General features: G+C 39.3%; 1 protein-coding gene across 1 annotated transcript; it reads right to left on the reverse strand.

The window, feature by feature from the left end:
- Positions 1 to 706: 706 nt before the first annotated feature.
- Positions 707 to 19,851, reverse strand: GCA (grancalcin). Its single transcript, XM_030579763.1, has 8 exons — positions 19,746 to 19,851; positions 16,530 to 16,703; positions 7,795 to 7,864; positions 6,730 to 6,773; positions 6,321 to 6,468; positions 4,275 to 4,388; positions 3,785 to 3,843; positions 707 to 2,870 (listed from the first exon to the last, which is right to left on the reverse strand). The coding sequence occupies exons 1-8, from the start codon at positions 19,767 to 19,769 to the stop codon at positions 2,844 to 2,846; spliced, it is 660 nt and encodes a 219-aa protein (XP_030435623.1). The 5' UTR covers positions 19,770 to 19,851; the 3' UTR covers positions 707 to 2,843.
- Between the last annotated feature and the right edge of the window lie 58 nt (positions 19,852 to 19,909).

Genomic DNA, 19,909 nt, shown 5'->3' on the forward strand with positions numbered 1-19,909 from the left:
AAAAGATGGCCACTTCATTATCACTGGAAGCAGGTTTGTCTATCACATTTATGTATGTTACTCCCATTTCTGTTACTCTTTACACAGTAGCACTGCAAACAAAACAGCTTTGAGCAATGTACCATTTCTCATGCAGCAACACAATTAACTAAAATTTCACTGCCAGAGTTAAATTCTTCTCATTTACCACCAAGCAAACCCCCCTTAAAAAAAAAAAGTTGTGCAGATGTAATTGAAGGCAGAATTTGGCCTATTTAATCCACACTGAATCTTTGTGACTATGCACAATAGGAAAGAACCCAGCCTCGCTTTCTGATGCCAGGTGGAAGTTGTGGGGAGTCAGAGAAAATTCCCTTTTTTGCTTGCAAACTAAACAAAAGTGATCCAGATTTACTGAGACATAAACAAACAAGAAATGCAGACATGCTACACTTAGGGACTTTCCAGAAGTATGAATACTTAAAATGCAGTTTCTTGCTGACCTATAAGACTGTGTAAGATGTTCCCTGGCCCATGATCACAGTGATTTTGCATTTCCTTTATATACACAAATTTCATTAGCAAAAACTAACAGTTTCTTTAGATTTGTGTGTATGCATGTGTTGCATTTGACCCTCTAGGATCTACTAATCAACTATGCCTATTTAGTGCATACTGATTTTTTTGAAAAAGTTATGCTTAGAAAAAGAAAGCTATGAGAAAAATAGTCTGTAAATATTTTAGTTTAATAAGGGAAAAGAGAACATACAGAAATAAAAATCCACTGTGGAATCATACGTGATCATGACAATACATTTTACTGCTACTGTTCAATAGGAGCACATCCTGCACCCTGTAATTGCATGAAAAACACTATGGAGAAGTTGCTTTCCTCACTGTAGAGCTATGTGGGAGTAGTAGATGGAATTATATTATTCTTACGAAAGCATGTGCTACTTGCCTTTTCAATGCCCATTTACGATGTTTTTGGATCATTAATGAACACAGTGTGGCTATGCTCTTTGTAATGAAAGTTAGATGGACTAAATTAAGATTTCCCCTAGAATGGATTTGCCTCCCATGTCATTTAAAATGTACTATGATTCCACTTTAATATATAGAATTGCAAAGCTGGATTTTTTTAAAAAATATTTGGCACAGACTCTTTAAACTAGATGAAATGCATCATTTATAAACCATAGCATCTCCTGTAACATAACAGGTTTTTGTATAACAAATGTATGGAAAGCTATTTGAATGCTTATTTCTTTTAAAAATCTCAAAGATGACTTGGAAAATTGTTCACTGTTTACAAATAAAAGTACGTGTACACAAATGAGTATATTCAGTATCTTTACAACATGAAAACTTATTGGCAATAGGTCTAAACCTGCACAAAAAAATGTTTACTTATTTCAGTCTTGAACAGCAGGATATGCAAATATTTAGTTTGTTACAGATCTGAAAATTTACTTCCAATAGTTACTATAATGCAAATACAATTAAGAGGGATCCAAAAAGGTTGAATACATTTCAGTATCAAAAATATTCAGCAAAATCATTCTTAAATTGTTATGTTTAGTAGTATACTTGTGACACTATGGGAATAGGTGTAAGAAGCACAGAATTACATACGACACTGCTCATTGGCAAAATGTATACACGCGCGCACACAACAGAACTACAAGACCAAAAGTGTCTTGTTTGTCATGAGAAAAATATTTCCATAAATTCTCAACCACAGAGCACTCTCAATGCATCACAGTAAGTCTCCACTTCAAGCATGACATGAGCATAACTTCAAATTTAAACCCTGCTAAGATTTGTTGTTGAAGGATTCAGAACCTAGAATGGCTGTGGATTACAAAATTTTGGATTGAACAAAAACAACCGAAGTTTGATGAGATGTAGAGTTGATCATAGTTGTGACCCACTCATTACTTCTCTGTTAGAAGCACTGCTGAAATATCCTAGCCAAATAAGGACCTGCTTGAGTAATCCCTTAAGTCACACACTTCTGTTCACTGGGTTATTTTCCTAAGGGAATTTTTTTGATCTCAAAATGGAATAGGTTCACCAACTTGAGGGTCTACTGGGAGTCAATTTTTACAGAATAGGTGACTTGAAAGCTTTTAAACTGAAAGGAAAGTGAACTCTATGAAGACTCACAATAGTCCCTTGAAGATCTTTTTTTTTTTTTTTTTTTTTTGGCTTTCTGCATGTTGATTAGCAGAGAGGGTCTCAACTATTACTCAACAAGCACAGTCCAATTCATAAATAAACCAAATAGAAGAACAATTTGTAACAGTCTGCCTCAGAAAAAATCTATTGCAATGAGTCTGGAGAGTTTTACCTAACAACTCGTTTTAAGTTGTTTCTGGTGGAATATTGACCTAGTATCACCAATCAACTAGAATTCCTCAGGAGTATGCCATCTGAAACAACGTACTACCACTTTGATGGTCACATGAAATATCTATATTAGATAAGATTAAAAAACAGGATGTCTGATATTCTGCTCATGTATGCAGTCTAAATACATATAAAAATGAAATGGTCTATGCTTGCAACCGTTACAAGCAAAAAGTTTGTTTAGTCTTCAAGCTTGAGTGCATAACAATAGGGTACTTGTCTGGAATTATGCACGTAAATATAAAGAGTATGCTTCTGAAAAATAACTAAAAATGAAAAAAAATTATTGCTCTCAACTGTGCACTAAAATCAAATTTATTCAAAGTGGATGTCTTAACAGGCAGAAAGATGGGGGAAGTCTGCTACAGCTTCAGTTCACAGCAGGTTCAGTTAATTTCTTCTCAGCAGAAGACTTCACAGGTCGGAGTCTATATCCTTCAGCAGCTTTCCACTCAGATTGCCATAGTACACTGCAAAAACTAGAAGGGGGGGGGGGGGGGAGAAAAATCAAGGTAGCTAACATTCAGCACACCAGCACATTGGGAAATGAAAACAGTTGGAAGACTACAAATAATCAGGTCATCTAAAGAGTTCAGGAATTGTCCGTCTTGGTTTTCTCAGAATTTTTTTTTTGGCTGGGGGGAGGGAGGGGGAGCAATGAAGAACAATGAATGCCTAGAAGAAACTGTGGGAACACAATGGGACTTGTCTACTGGATGAACAAATGCTTAGAAGTGTTCACAGAATTAGAAAGGAATAAAATGTAGAGAGATTTGTTTTGTTTTTAATTTTCAGCATTAAAGACTTTCAAATTGCTAAACTTGTATATTAATAACATACATTATATAATGTCATGTATGCTTATGATACTTAGTCAGTGCCATATAGGTAACAGATGACTGTTACAATCTAAGAGTCTGATCCTGCAAACACTTCCTACCGGATACTAGTCCAATGAACTCAATGGGCATACTCTCAGTAGTAATTACTGCCCACAGCCCATGAATAAACTATGCAAAACATATTAAGCCCTCAGCTCTGTAAAGACTTATGCATGTGCTTATCTTTAAGCATGTGAGTAGTCCTACTGAGTTCATCCTGTGCTTAAATCTTTGAAGGATTAAGGCTTTAGATTACAAAGTGGCCATTACAGGGTGGATGCTTTACAGGAGGGATGTTTTTAGTCATTCTCTGGAGGAGAAGGTACAGGAAAGTTAACATGAATGCAACCAAAAGAGTTTATTATAAAAAACATTTCTGAGAAGACAAAGCATAATGGAAGATAGGATTTTAAAATCAAATTTAAACATGTAGCTCCAGTCAGTCATTTGCAACAAAAACATTTTCATATAGTCCTGACAAATTTTGAGTATTTTAATCTAGAGATACTTACATCATCATATACAAAATTCACATATCCCTGTTGCATGTTGTCTCGTCTTCTAAAGAAATCTGAGAAAATAAAAAATAAGTAAATTTGGATTTGCAAAACTCCAAAATATTTAATGTAGACACTAAATGTAAGTTTGGTTGTCAGCATTACTTTGTCAAACATTTCTTGTTTTTTTCAAGGCAAATTTGTCATTTTTGAACCAATTTAACATTTCATACTTCTTTCCTTCCACATTCTATCTAAATTTACGTAAAAAAGCAAAATTACTTTCTAGGTATCCTGAATATTGAACAACTATTACTCAAAACACTGAAGACAATTATGTACAAAATAAACTTTTAAAATGTAATTTTAGAATTGTAAGAGATTTAAGAACTTGAAGAATAATCTTTACACTGCGATTACAATTTTTAGATGAGGAAAAATTAGAACATAACACACTCTGGACTGCATTTCTATTTTAAAAAAAAATACAAACCCCCATACATACCTGTCAATGCCCGTAATTTCACACAGCAAGCCACATAGTCATCAAAAAAGATTTTGCCATTCTTGCTATAACGTTTTACAATAGCAGTTAGTGTTTGAGGGCTTAATCTGTAACCTAAAAGACCAAAAAATAGGAAGTGATAGACTGTAATGTTGTCAGTTTTGCAACAGTTTGCTGGATAATCTTTGGGAAGTATGACTACTGAAATAATAATTACTACACATCCTGTATTGCACTCAGTGCTGTTTATAGGGCACAGTGAAGAAGTATTCATATACAGCAGTAAAAAAGTCCAAATTTTCCAACATTAGAACAGTTCCATTATACAGTGTGTCCCCATCCTGAAATTCATCTGAAAGTACAACTTCAGACATTATCAGGAACACTCAAGACATTTAAATCTTTCACTTAAAAGCAGAGATTAAGTAAATAAACATATTAAACAGAGATCCTAGTCTGTGTAATCAGGTCACCCTTGACTTTTTTGCATGGTTTTAGCAAAAGTGGCCAGAGGCTGGCTTGTGGACATTTCTAACAAGGCCCAGCAAAAGGATGTTTAGCATCTACTGCCTGTTTGCCAGTTCACCTCCCAACTGCTTTATTTGGAACACACTCTGCACTAGTATTATTAGAGTGGCTGAGCTGCAATCAATCATACTCCCTAGTGGTGGAATCAAAGTCTACCTAACATGACTCAAGAGAGTAACTATGAAGCTACTAACTTCCACCCTCTGCCTCTATTCAATAATTAACTTAGCAGCAGCTGCTAACAGTTGCAGCCCAGAGACTTAAGGATAGACTGTGTATGTAATATCCCATGCACAAAGTAACTACTGCTCCAAACACCTGGAGCACTTTGATCCACAAGAGCATTAGCCTCTCCCACTCAGAGGGCTGGTCAACGTTGGGGGGTGGGTGGGAAATCGATCTAAGATACGCAACTTCAGGTACATGAATAGCATAGCTGAAGTCGAAGTATCTTAGATCGATTTACCTCTCGTCCTCCTGGCGCAGGATCGACGTCCGCGGCTCCCCCGTCGACTCCGCTACCGCTGTTCGCACTGGTGGAGTTATGGAGTCGATGGGAGCGCGTTCGGGGATCAATATATCATGTCTAGATGAGGCGCGATATATCGATCCCCAAGAAATCGACTGCTACCCGCCGATACGTGCCCAGTCTAGACGTGCCCAGAGGGAAATGGAACAGGCTGGCTATATACCAGCGTTCCAGAAATGCAGTTTAACAAAAGCCTGTTTATGTCACTGCAGTGTCTGGTACTGGTTCCTGATTTACTGTTGTTGGCTAGCAGCAGCTATGATAAAGATTTGTATAACTCTTTTACAATGGGGTATTACAGATGAAGAGCAACTTTTAGTCACTAATCTTTAGTGACCTGCCACCAAAGGGAAAGCACACAGGTTTGTGTACATCTGCCCTAGAAGATGGTCTAGGTTCATCAGTTTCTTTGTGTATCTTTATACTCAGCTGAAATGCTGTGCCTCCAGAACATATTTTTTCTCATTGGGAAGACATGCGCCCATGACTCCTTCAGCAGCAGAATATACTGAAAGTCTTCCTTTCCCTCCTGTACCCCAAATTGATGTATTAGCCCTGTGTATGCCAATACCAAGAAGTGCTGCATCTAAACACTTGTGAAAATTAACACTGTCTTCAGTGCTGAACACGGCATTTATTTTAAGAGGGATTTCTTGTCTCCTCCCAATCTTCAAGGATGTGCGTCCAGATGACCAATCTTTCCATCTGGAGATAGCTAGATACAGCTCCCTATGAAGCTTATTGACAGTATTTTGGGGCCAGCCAGGAAGAAAGGAATACTTAGTTGATAGTTTGGAGTTCCAGAAACAAAGCATGGTACCCGTACAACACTGCTGGCAAGCCCTATACTTTGACCCAATAAGTAGCAACACAATCCACTGCAACCTTCCATATTCTACATGCTGCATCCTTATAATTAAAGTAGTAATATATATTGCAATAAATAGAACAAACAGAAGGTTGCAGAAGTTTTTCAGATGCTATCTTACCCATAGCTGCAATGACTTGACCCAATTCATGAAGTTCCACGGTTCCACTTCGGTCTTGATCAATCATCATGAAATTTTGCTTCCAAGCATTAAGAGCTGCCCAGAGTTCTTTGAATTCATTAAATCCCATTTTTCCTGTATAATCTCTCTGACGTAGTTTTGTTAACAAAAATAACTTAATAGGACAAACCAAATTATTAAATTACATATACTTTCAAGTCACATAAGGCAGTTTGACTTCTAACCACCCTGACAACACTAACACAACATTAAAAATTAATGGAGCCCAAAGACAGTGTTCTAAAACATATTAATTTAAAATGTCAGAATTCTAGTTTCTTCTCAGGATTATTAATTGGTTTAAGATGACATTAAGATTACAGTATAGTCTAGATTTTCCCAAGGATACATCCATCAGGGAGATCATAATTCTGCAGGTTTCCAAGCTGAATGCTGAAAAATAGTCAAAGATTGATTCAAAACTAGTTTAATTTTACTGCTGTAATTTCTAGTAACCAGTGATATTTCAGTGTCAATAGTCCACACATGAATTAATTTGCTTTTGCAAGAGATTTTGAAAGCTCACCAGGAAAAACAAAATCAAGAAGGAGATGCCTAAAATGACATGGAGATATTTGCTTCTCCATTACTAGTTATTTAGGCCATAGGTTAGATGTGGATAAAATGCAGGACATTAGATTGCTTTTTAGCATCTACTGAGCCAGGAACTGATGACCCAACTCCTGTTCTTAATGGAGAGTCTTAATTCAGTATCAGCAGGCAGAACAAGGATTAGACAGGCATGGAAATCAAGTTACCATCTCAACTCAGTATTTCAAGGTGAAGGCACATTTGGCAGGCCAGCGTAGGAGAGCTTGCTCTACTACTAGGCTGTGTGTGTGTCAAACACACAGTAATACCTTAAGAACCGTAAGATTTGGTATTAAAATCATAACCTATAAAGCAAAGAGAGTTTATTTTGATTCAAGGAGTTTTATTAAATCCTTATAACAAAATAAGATACTATTTTGCATTCTGAATAAGAGTTTTGGAATGTGTTGAACTCAAGACCCTACCTGGTCTCTAACCATATGCCATCTCATTCAAAGGGATTACAAAAAGCATGGTACATGTCTTGGGAGGAGATGAGCACCCACCAGAGCCCAGACCCTGTGGTTGCAACTGTTTTTATATTCTGTTGTGTAAGGGGGAAAGCCGAAATAAAGTGTACTTGAAACACTGTACAGATGAACTAGCACAAATGCTGATCTTCAGGACTGGCATTAGCAGGGCTATGCCATTTATTTAAGGTGCATAGAAAGGCCACGTCAGCACCCAGGAAATCTGTGATAAGGAAGGAAATGAAAGAGGTACACATGGGAGAGAGGGAATGCTCCTTGAAGAACAGAAATTCCAAACTACAATCCACAGATTAAAAAAAGAAAGTGTACAGTAGCAACATTCAAGGTCTTACGAGAATAGGTCCCACTGATTCCAGACTGTGTTAAGCATCTCTGTAGTTCCTCTGCATCCACTTCACCATCCTGTAGAACAGAGTGCATAGGTTTGTGGTCATGGACACTTATCAATACAAATTCATGCAAAAATGAAGTGCCAGAGAATAAACTAACTGAAGACAAATTAATTAGTTCATTATAACTATGTAAAGATATTTAATACTTAAATTAAAAACACTACTACAGAATGGTGCCTCATCTAAATCAAGAATCTGCAGCACTAAAAGTCAAATAGAATTCCTTGCTTATAGCAATTACATGGAATCCTTCTATCTTAGCAACAGTAATTAAATGAATCCTATCTTAGCAGCAAATACCTATTTAAAATGAGCCTTCTGCAGTAGTTAAGTTACAGACATCTTCTTATACGCAGTATAGAATTTTCATATAAAGTTGCCGACAATTCTATCAAATAACTGGTTAAGATGTTTTCTGCACTTATTTCTATTTTGTTCATGACTTTAATGAGAGCTTTCTAGAGTATCAGAGCCTCCATTTTGAAACAAATTATTAAAAAGGTCCTTTTCTTTTGCCCATCACATCTCCCATTATGTGTCGGGGTCCCCTGTAGTTTTGCTGCTGTTCCTTTGGTTGATGTATACAATAAAACTGACATTTTGACCATTTTGTGCTCAAAGAACCTATGATGCTATTAAGAGCAGAGATGTTATTCCTAGTGGTCTGGCTAAGTTTCAATTTGTCTAGTTATATTTTAACTACCTAAATCCTTCTATAGTTCAGTTGGATACACATTCCTCACTTACTGTGCTAGGCTATTGTACAGTGTTGCTGTGCAGTTTTAAACAGCTTGCAGATGTCTCTCTTTTTAGAAGAATACTAAGTCTTCAAACTGAAAAAAAAAAAAAAAAAAAAGCTGCCATGTTCCACACTGAAGGTGGTGATAGCTGCATTTTAGTAATGGATCAAGTTATTCCAGAATCAATATAGTCAATCATGCTGCACAGTGCTTTAGAATCCTTCAGGTTGAAAAGCAATAAAGAGGGATATGATGCTGTCTGATGACTGACTGTTGAACATACAGGACATGTGACTATACTAGATGTGCTTTTTCTGTCAGCCAAGTATCACTGTGTCTCTGTTCCCTCATGTTCCTCTGCTCTGTTCCCTCAGCATCTCCACAGAGCACTTCTGTCATAAACAGATAGTTAAGGGTTAATGTCTCTTTTACCTGTAAAGGGTTAAGAAGCTCAGTGAACCTGGCTGACACCTGACCAGAGGACCAATGGGGGGACAAGATACTTTCAAATCTTGGTGGAGGGAAGTCTTTCTTTGTGCATTTTTTTTGTTCGTTGTTCACTCTTGGGAAAAAGAGGGACCAGTGCAGCCAGACTCTCCAATCTTTCTGAATCAGTCTCTCATGTTTCAAGATAGTAAGTACTAGCCAGGAAGGCAGATTAGTCTTATATTTGTTTTCTTAACTTGTAAATGTGTATTTTGCTGGAAGGATTTTTATCTCTGTTTGCTATACTTTGAATCTCAGGCCGGGGGGGGGCGGGAGGAGGAGAGGGAAGAGTCCCTCTAGTCTATATGAATCTGAATACCCTGTAAGTATTTACCATCCTGATTTAACAGAGATAATTTTTACTTTTTCTTTCTTTAATTAAAAGCTCTCTTTTTTAAGAACCTGATTGATTTTTGTTTCCCTTGTTTTAAGACCCCAGGGGATTGGGTCTGAACTCACCAGGGATTGGTGGGGGGAAAGGAAAGGGGGAAAGGTTAAATTCCTCTCTGTTTTAAGATCCAAGGAGTTTGGATCAGTGTAGCCTCTCAGGGTAACCCAGGGAGGGGAAAGTCTGGGAGGGTGAAAGGAGGGTGGATGGTTTATTTCTCCTTGTTTTAAGACCCAAGGGGTTTGGGTCTTGGGTTCCCCAGGGAAGGTTTTGGGGGAACAGAAAGTGTGCCAAACACTATATTTTGGCTGGTGGCAGAGTTATCAGATCTAAGCTAGAAATTAAGCTTAGAAGGGTCCATGCAGGTTCCCACTTTCTGGACGCTAAAGTTCAAAGTTGGGGGAAAAAAACCTTGACAACTTCAAAAGAAGGATATTAAAATAACCCAAAAGCTTGCTTATTTCACTGCCAGTACTGTAGAACGATGCAGATAAGAGCAACATAAAAAGGTGAATCTGAAAGCTCAACATCTCACATAGACATGTACAGATCAGCTCTCTGAACACCTAAGACCAAAAGGTAACACAAGCTCTCAAAACCTCCACATTTGATCCTATAAAAAGGAGTCTCCAAAAACCAACCTCTCAAGAAGCGAGTGAGTGTAACAGGAAAATCATCTTCCTTGGGAAAAAAACAAAACACAAGACAAAGGACTTTAAACAAGATTGTCCAGGCTTCACTGACAGCTTTGTAGAAAGATCTAATCAGCCGGGCTTCCACTCTGTCTTGGAACTAGAAACGTATGGCAGCAAGCTATGTTTTGTGGCTAGTTAGTAAGTATAAATGGCTGACACAGTGAGATCTTGTATCAGGTGGAATGACATCTCCATGAAAGGAGAAGCAGCACTTTTCACTGTACTTAGGCATACACTCTGAGTAACTTTTGGAAGAGCCATGTTACAGTTCTAGGATATTATGATTGGCCAACATAAACAATCAAATAAGGAAATCCAGCATGTAAGTCAAATTATTTTACTGCAACTGTATCTTACACTAAAATGCTAAAATTTGGTTTTATAAAACAAATAAAATTAAACATGAGCTGTAAAATAGGAAGAACCAATTTTTGGTGAGCTTGTCCCATGAATAGATAGAAGTTAAATCTGAGAGAAAATATTGTAAAACCCATTTTTCTTGTCCCTTGCCCTGCCATTCTTTATACTGCCTTAAGGGTAAAGCCATGAGGATAGCACATTCAGAGAAACTCCCCAGAAACAAAGCAAAATTAGCCCATCCTGATAAGATTCATCTTGTTCCTGCTTATATCATTGGATTTCATGCAGGAGCAGAGGTGACATTGTCATCTTGAAGGGAGTAGGAAAAGAAAGAAGTGTTCTATTTGCAGCTCTCCATGCAGGACTGAATTTCACCCACCACTGTATTACAGCAGGGGCTAGTAACACTGTGTAGACTACACACAAACACATGCTCTTGATCAATTCACATCTGCCTGACTGAGGATCACCACTGGCAGGATCTAAAGTAAAAGTGATTAGCTCTATTAAGTTGCAAGAAACTCCACAGTATGGAGCCTTTATCCTCAAATGGGAAAAAGGATATTTTTCAATGGGTAAGCTCACACAAAAAAAGAAAGGTGAAGAAAAAGAAGGGAACTGAATAGCTTAGTTTTATTGAGATGAATATTATATTTCTGAATCTCATTTACTAGTCATATCATTAGTACAATGAAAGTCAGAAATACAATTTTCCACTTTTGCCCTCCCCCCAAAACGCAATTCAATCCCCATTTTTCTGAATTTCTACCTGCTCAGTTCTTTGAGAGTCAAGGCCAGCGCTTCCATCACCCCACTGGTCTTGCTACATGGTAGATGACAGATTGTGGTTATGTGCCTCGTACTTCAGGAGTGAATGTGTATTCCCCCTACAAAAAACTAAGTTTACTATAGTATTATACTTGAGAATTTTAAAAAAATAAAATAAAAGGAAAAACCCCTCTAAAAGTCAGCAAGTGCTCAGTTAAGATTCCAAAAGGAGCTCACAAAAACTAACTCAGCCCCTTACCCACATGTCTTAAAATAAGGGCTTTTGTTACATAGTTACACAAATACACATGCATGCAAGGAAGAGAGACCAAGATATGTTTCAAGGTTTGTCATATCACAAAGCGTAGTGCACTTAGAACAGAGATATGGAAAAAAGTGGCCAACAGAGGACCTCTTTGTTAACTGTAATCTTTTACTTATAGATGTAAATTTCCTGAAGATAAATATAGAATAGAATTGATTTTGAAAGCAAAGACAATGCAGGTTTGCACACTGAAGCTACAAAGTTTTCTCACTATTCTTTGGTAGACAACAGTGAATGAACCAAGCTATTTCTGAACAAACAATAGGAACATGCTAAATCTGTTGAGTTCCATAGCTCAACACCTGCTCATCCAATAGTCATGAAACTGGAGACCTCACTTTAGGCTGATACTAACCAGGAACCACTTCAGCTGAAACACATTTGAGAAAATTAGAATGTGAAAACATAGGGAATGGAATGGCTCCTGCAAACTTAGCTAGGAGTTATTCAGGATTTCTTAATAAAGCATGCTATCAGGAGGCAAGCACGTGGCTTGCACGTAGCTCAACCAGGCTCCAACACCACTCATCCATCAACCTCTCTATTTTGGAGTTTGTCCATGCTGTTTAGGGACTAAGTGAAACTGTGTCTTTGACCAAGTGTGATCTTCGTCTCCTCTGAGGCATGCATGATGCAAGCTTGACTTTTATGCCTATAAACCAAAGTCTTGATTTAATCTAGCTCTGAATTTACTCTAACATGCTGGAGGACACTAATCCTACCAATGAGCTTGACTGACAAAACAAGAAATGATCTTTAGCAAAAGTTATTTATGGAGACATACCTGAAAGATAGAAAAATAAATATTTTACACTAAAAGTTTGAAATAATTTGAGCTTTGGACAAAGATTTCCTTTGCCTAGTTCAATTTCATATGAGTATCAGGATAAAGGGAAACCCACAATTTTGGGAATGGTAGAGTTTTAATTCTGAGTTTTTCTCAGCTGCCAGTCCAATTAACTGCATAACTAAACTGGCAACTGAAAAAAAACACACAATATCCACTCTAAAATTAAGCAATGACCTTTTCTCCCCCACTCTTTAGGTTCTGTGCATTTATTTTGTGTAGAAGGTGCTTATCTTACAATGACACTGTGTAAGAGCCTTAATAGAAGAGGGGAATATTCAGTCCCTCTCTTTCTATTTCTCCACTTTTAGGGGAGAAGACAAAAGCACAAGGTAATATTCAAATTTTTTTTTAAACTTTTTCTTTTCTTCCCTTCACCACCACCACCATTACTCACTGAGGAGTCAGATGCAGGTGCTTCTCTTACTCTGTTTATGCCTCATCACATTCTCCCCCACATTTTTGGGCCTCTGCCTTGAATCATGTCTCAGCTGCATGTTTCATGCCTCTGGAACAGTGTGAAACTGATAGAATCCTAACTCATGTTACTGACACTCCTGCTGAAGACATGCTATGGCTTGAATCTTGCTCTCACAGAAGTAAGTGGCAAAACTATCATCTCTATATAAAGGCTATTAAAAAGTCACAAGCTATGCATTTAGGCCCCAATCCTGCACTTAGATCTGTGTAGGTATGGTTCCCTATGCCTGAGCAAAACTGCTAATAATTCCAGGAGAACGAAATGGAACAGGCCTTTCTGAGCAATATCCAGAGCGGTTTAAAAGGAAAAAAAAAAACACAAATTTTTTTAAATGCAGATTTTTTTTAAAAAGTGTATTTAAAATTATGACAACTTACATTAATAACTGTAAGTTATTAATCATTTCAATTAAATTATGAAGTTTTAAAAACAGTCAAACTAACCACTGATCTGATGAATGTCACTAGCTTAACACCTCCAACGATTTAACATTTGAACAAACTCAGCTTTTGACACCAGTTGTCTCCACCGAGAATATTTTCTTCATTTTAGCTTATTCAACTACTTCAGTTCAATGACTAGTTCATTCAAAGTTAAGAAACCAATTAGGAGTTGAAAAAGCAATCAAGCTTATTTTCCTCTTCCAATCTATGAATAAAAACTAGGTGTGAGGACGAGTTCTACTACAGTAGAACCTCAGAGTTACAAGCATCTCAGGAATGGACGTTGTTCATAACTCTGAAAAAAAATATTATGGTTGTTCAAGTTTAGAACTGAATGCTAACTTAATACAGCTTTAAAACTTTACTATGCAGAAGAAAAAAAGGTTGTTTTTCCTTTCCTCCCCTGTAGTTCACATTTAACACAATACTGTACTGTATTTGATTTTTGGTCTCTGCTACTGCCTGACTGCACACTTCCAGTTCCAAATGAGGTGTGTCACTGACTGGTCAGTTTGTAACTCTGAGGTTCTACTGTAGTTCTAAAATCTTGAAGGACATGTTGACCAAAACCAATCACTTCAATTCACCAAGGATAATACTTCCTAGTTTTAAATGCAAAATGTTTTGATAAAGTTTTTCCCTTATGTATCCAGCACATTTAAGGTTTAGTTTTACTAAACTAGTCAAACAATTTTACATATTTTTGCACATTATAACTGAATTCCAATTTCCATCCAAACACAGCTGGACACATCACTAGTAAATAAGAAATACATCATTCACCATTTTTAACATAAAAGTGTAAAAGTTGGGAATCTGAATGTATGTTAAGCTACATAATCGTTTAAATCCTCCTGGTCAGCAAAAGAATATCAAATTTAGTGTAATGGCTATATTTAATTGCAAATCAACATGTTTTAATGGCTACCAACCAATGAGAATCAAAAATTTCTTTAGGAAGATAACCATAAAAAGCACAATTGCAAAACAAGATTATCTTTTATGTAAATCAAGGTTTCCTGCTTGCTGAATTAAATCAATCTACCCTGGTTATACCAGATCATATCAGTCCTAGTACTAATCCAATGACCAGACAGAGAGTGAGTTTTAGTTTATTGTTCCTAGCAGCACCAATTTATGTTGCATGCCCCAACCAGTCAAACAGTTCAGACAGGTTTGCAATTCAGAGGTAAATGTGTGGGTACTTCTGGCCTGTAATCACTGAGACTGAATGTTTTTGCAAAGGAAGTCAAGAGTGTCCTAGTTAAGGCAATTTAATTATGAAGTCTTAATATGCCTTTGCTAATGCCTTCTGGATACATTTTATCCTCTTAGAATATATCATGTCTTAAGCATGTTTGAGAAGGAAGAAAATCAACAAACAGTGATCAAGTATTGCTCAGGGATCACACACGGCTACATTGCAGTGTTAATATAATTTGGACCCTTTGCTCAGGAATGCATTAAAAATATCTGTGTTGCTCTAACCGCTGCAGCTATTTTACAGTGTATCCTTCTGCTCCTGCTTCCACAAGTTAGTAGGGACAAAGGCAGGATATGACTCATCACAAAAACAGAAAAAAGTGGTGTTCTGCACCAAAAAAGAAATAAAGGATAAAAGATGATTAGGCAAGCAGAGTCAAGGCAGCACAATGCATCTTAAAGCAGAAGTCAATAGACAGTTTGAGGTTCACAGCCTCAATCTGTAATGACTGTGTGACTTATGCCAGAAGGAAAACAAAAAAAAGCAGCTCCTGTAATCTAGAAGAGGAGATTACTCACCTGGAACTGGAGATCTTCAAATACATTGCTTCTGCAGATCCACGTTCTTAGGAATGTGCATGTTGGCAGCACAAATCCCAAACCATCTAGAGAACAGTAACCTGTGGGGCCATGCACATGCCCTCTGTGAATCCTTGTCAGCCCCCTCTTGTCCCCCCTACATTTTTCCCCCAGATCACACTGCAGAAACTTCCTGGTTCTTATTCTTTACATCACTTGATAACATGTTGTGCTGTTGCTGCCGCCATTCCCATTACAGAAACATAATGCAGACTGGGACATGGTATCTATTTTCACCCCCATCCAATACAATAGCTATGTATACATTATTCTCAGTGTTTAATACCCTTATTTTATACTATATAGCTCTTCAAAGCCATTCAATAGCATGCTGGCACAATAAGCTAGTTAAAAGAACTGGACTAGCTTTGTCTACCCTCCATCACTATCTTACTAAAACATACTATGCAGTCTTGTATCAATGAGAGATACTGTTTGGATAGTAATATATGACTGAAGAACTTAAATATCAGATTTAGGACCTCAGGTTAAAAGAAACACTTTAATACAATTCAGGCAGCATCCATTTAAAAGACCCACGTCCCTTGGGATTCTACTTTTAGACACCATGTTATTGCACTGTCTCCCTTTCTGCTTTGTTCTGTATGAAAGCATCAAAATTAGTTTAATAAGAATCCTGGTCTGGTCTCAGACGCCACTTGAACAGGATTTTAGTGTTTCCCTTTACTATCTGCATACAAAACTGTGGTACAATACTATAAAAGTGCCCTGGAGAGGGAGAAAGAGAGAGATTGAGGGAGACCATCATCTTCACTTCAGGAGGCAGTGAAAACATGAATATGGAATACTTATCAGAATTTAGGTAGCCCTATCTTTATCAATAGAGTAATAAGACCACCAAGTCTGCAAAGGTTTAACAGGCTCTTATTATTATTATTTTGGGGGATGGGGGACACAGTAATTGGTTCTTCTTTTAGGCAATCACTGGTTTTTTGAAGATGACTATATTTCAAGCATGTAAAACTAAAGTTTGTTCTTCAGGTTAAGAAAGTATTACTGAAGAATGAAAGCTTGTTTACAGCTCACCACGGACATTAGGCTTTATACCACTAGCCACAAACACTGTTCAATTAACTGAGGAGAGGGGACATCAAACTTAAATGCCAGTTTCAGTTGCCATTATTGCTAAACACAATCCAATTTTACCTGGTGAGAGAATTCTTGAGAGCTTTAATAATATTGTACTGAGCAAGCTAAGTGTTCTTCTTTCACAGAAAACGCAGACTTTGCTAGGTCAACTCACAAGTCTTACTTAATTACATTGCATATACTACTGTACCTGTCCAGCAATAGCAGCGAAGTAAGTCCACATGGGGTCAGCAGCAGCAGAATAAGTACCAGAATATGCAGAATATCCAGAGTATCCTCCATGAGGCATATTTGGTACTGCTCCTGGCATTGGCTGTCCCACTGTCATTTGCATTCCTGGCATCTGACCACTGTAAGCTCCATACTTTTGTGAAAAAGAAAAATATTTCAGTGTCTTACCAGCTCAATCTTAGTAACAGACTTCCACTTACAAACAGAGTCAGCACTTTTATTTAAATGACGCACTTTTATTTAAATGCCCATTACACAATCTAATTCAAATAACTATACCACTTCAAATTCATCAGTCATATATCCAAACACTGGCACATTATTCCAGCCCTCCCCCCCCTTTTTTAAATAAGTTACATGTATGCTGTGATCACACAAGACTTTCTAATTCAGAGTTTTCAGAATAGTTCTAAAACTAATATTTTACTACATGATTGCAAAAGGATAAATTGCACTACCAAAGAAATGTTATATGAGAAATTAAATTATTTTCTGAAGAGAAATGGCAGTTGTTAGTAGTTCTCTTTTAAATGGAGGTATAAAACAGAATATGGACACTTTTTGCAGAATTTAGTAACTAATTCCAGTTTGGATAAATTTTAACTATCTAATCCTACCTGTAGTTTCCATTAAATATTATATTCTTCACTCCTGTGCTAAACTGTTTAGTTATTTAAATCAGTCATACAGACCGTTTCAGCAGTCTTGACAGGTTGAGCAGAGAAACTGTACTGTGATGTTGAAAAGGGTGGAGCTTCAACTACTAAAATAATGCTTAGAAGTGATTTTTATTTGTATATAGCAGATGACCTCATCCTCCAGTAAGCACTTATTTTTAACAGTACCATAAGGATAACCTTCAAAATTTGAGGGTTTTTTTTCCTGACTCTGACTTATTAAAGAGTGGGAGGAAAAATATAATGAATATGCGAATTGCCTTTTGCTCATCAATAGAAACTGAAAGGATTTTCCAAAATAATTCAGCACCAGATCAGACACAAATGCCAGTGCCAAGGCAACTAGTGGGTGAGAGACAGGAGACAGAACTGGAAGCTGAACCACAGCCCCACCGAGAAGGGAATGAAACCACCTCTGCACATTGATGCTTCAACAGAAAGCTCTAACATAAAAACAGAAGACTCTGCAGAGGCAGCTGTCAATATTGGATACTTTTTTAAAAGGCAGCTTAGAATGGCCCCAAAGAATGCATCCTCTGTATAGTATTTCAAAAGTAGTATCAGATCCAAAGAAAGCAGTAAGGGTACCCTACCCTTCAGAATTCCAAGAAGTAGCTCTCATAGTTATAGTATTACCTGTGTTCCAGTATTAAAAATGAGTATTTTTCAATGTAGCTTTAAGGAAGCAGAAATGGTCTGAGGGGACAAATGCTCTAGTGGAAGATGAGACCCATTTGGCTACTCTTGACTAAGTAAAGCTGAAAGAAGACAGCTGAGCACCTAAGTACACCTGAGCCAATCTGTGCAGCTGAGACTTGTTTTATGGTTAAAGAATTACTGAAGGACAATCTCAGAAGAGCAACATGGAAGTCTCCACAGACCGCCTGTCTTCAAAGTTGGTAAATATCTGGGCTATGAATCCTCACTGATCAAACTTTGTATTTGCTTAATTAGATTGGCTGAGAACATTTTAGTAGGTCAAGGCACTCTGTTTAGTTTCCTTCTGTTGTGCCACAGTTATAAATAAAAGAACAGTGTCTCTTACCTAAAAGAAGAAATTGTATTATTGAGGACTGGATGCTAGTTAGCTACAAGTGACCAGTGCTATGAAGTGAGAGATGCCTTACAGTGGTGCCTGCAGCTGTACACATTACGCATAGTGCACACCACTACAGTGGCAAGGAGGAGCAGGCATAGCCGCTCCACTGCCTACTTAGGTTTAGTTCTGCTGATCCTCTGTTGTAACACAGGGATGGCAAGGCCAAAATTAAGTGATTGGTGCTGTGACTCCCATGCATCATGCCACAATGCCACTCATTCATTCTTGGTCCTACTCACTCATCATACCAGAGGGGTTGCGGAACCAAGCATGAGTGGACAGCTCCTGCACCAGAGCTACAGGCAGGAGCCTGCCTTGCCCCACTTCCAGCTGCTCCTGTCCCATCTCAAGAATGGGGAATGGTACTGCACCAGGCTGAGAAGTGGGGGCTGAGCAAGGTGTGGTCTCAGTAGGGGGAAAGGCATCACAGGTTTATAGTACACACCACGGGAAAAACTACTGAGCACACTACAAACTCACAGAAGTGGCTCCATATTTGTACAGGGCCATTTTGTAACTGGGTGTGCCTCCTGTTGCAACATCACCACTCTCCGGTGGTGGTTTGTGAGGACAGTTCAGGGTCCATGATTATCCCAGCCCAAGCCCAACTAGGACCGCCAGAGAGGAGCTCCGTGCCAGAGCAGGCCGTGGCGATGGCCACGAGAAACGGAAGTCCTAACTGCTTCCCAGGATAATTTATACCGCACGTAAAGAGCAGTGACGCAAAGGTTAGAGGCGCCGCAATCCCAGTTCTCCTTCTCCGACAGCTGCTCCCTGAAACTGGCTCTGCTTGTTCTGAAACAGCCAAGTGGTCTGTGTTTCACACCAGGGCCCCCGGCCAGCCCTCGAGCACCGATTTAATTCGATTGACCCCCCCCCCCGCGTGCTCCACGCCACGAGTGGGTGCGGTGCGAGCTGCTGCTCTGGCAATCAGCCTGCCAGGCTTCCTGTGCCACTACTAGGGGCGTCGCAAGAGGCCCGGGGCCGCACCTGCCCGGGCCTACCCGCCGCGGCTGCTCACTACCGGGAACTGCACGAACGGATGACGAGAGCCCCCTGGGCGCCCCCACGTAGGCGGCCCCCGGGCCCATTGGGAGCCTGCCACGCCCGGCCGCCGGGGCGGGGCCTGCCCGTGACGGCTCGAGCGATCGCTCCCTCCCACGCCTGCTGCGCCCCCCAACCGCACAGCAGCCCCGAGGAGCTGCTGGTCCTGCAGGCCTCCGGTGGCTGGGAGGGCCCAGCCCAGGCTCGGGCCTTTGTCCCCGTGCGGAAGCGCAGGGGCCTCCAGGCGGCAGGGCCTCACATCGGCCCGCCCCCCGCGGAGCCCGCACGGGGCGACATCGGGGCTTTGTTCAGGCCGCGGGGGCCCGAGCCGGGCCCCCTGGTGGCAGCCACTCACCGCTCCGAACCCCGGGTAGGCCATGGCCGAGACACGGACCGAGCCGCTGCCGTCACAGTACACAGGCCGGGAACCTGCTGCTGCGCCGCCGACTCACCCCGCCCGATCGCGGAAGCTCGGAGAAGCCTGGGCCTCCGCGTCCTGCCATTGGCTGGCGGGCACCC

This window comes from Gopherus evgoodei, chromosome 11 (genome assembly GCF_007399415.2).
Source record: "Gopherus evgoodei ecotype Sinaloan lineage chromosome 11, rGopEvg1_v1.p, whole genome shotgun sequence".
Lineage (NCBI taxonomy): Eukaryota > Metazoa > Chordata > Testudines > Testudinidae > Gopherus > Gopherus evgoodei.

Bases quoted from the DNA above. Each gene is read 5' to 3' on its own strand.
- GCA (XM_030579763.1), bottom strand. From the start codon at position 19,769: ATGGCCTACCCGGGGTTCGGAGCG. The intron at 7,865-16,529 runs GTACAGTAGTAT...TCTGTTCTACAG, and splicing joins TCGCTGCTATTGCTGGACAG to GATGGTGAAGTGGATGCAGA. The intron at 4,389-6,320 runs GTAAGATAGCAT...TTGGTCTTTTAG, and splicing joins TCAAGTCATTGCAGCTATGG to GTTACAGATTAAGCCCTCAA.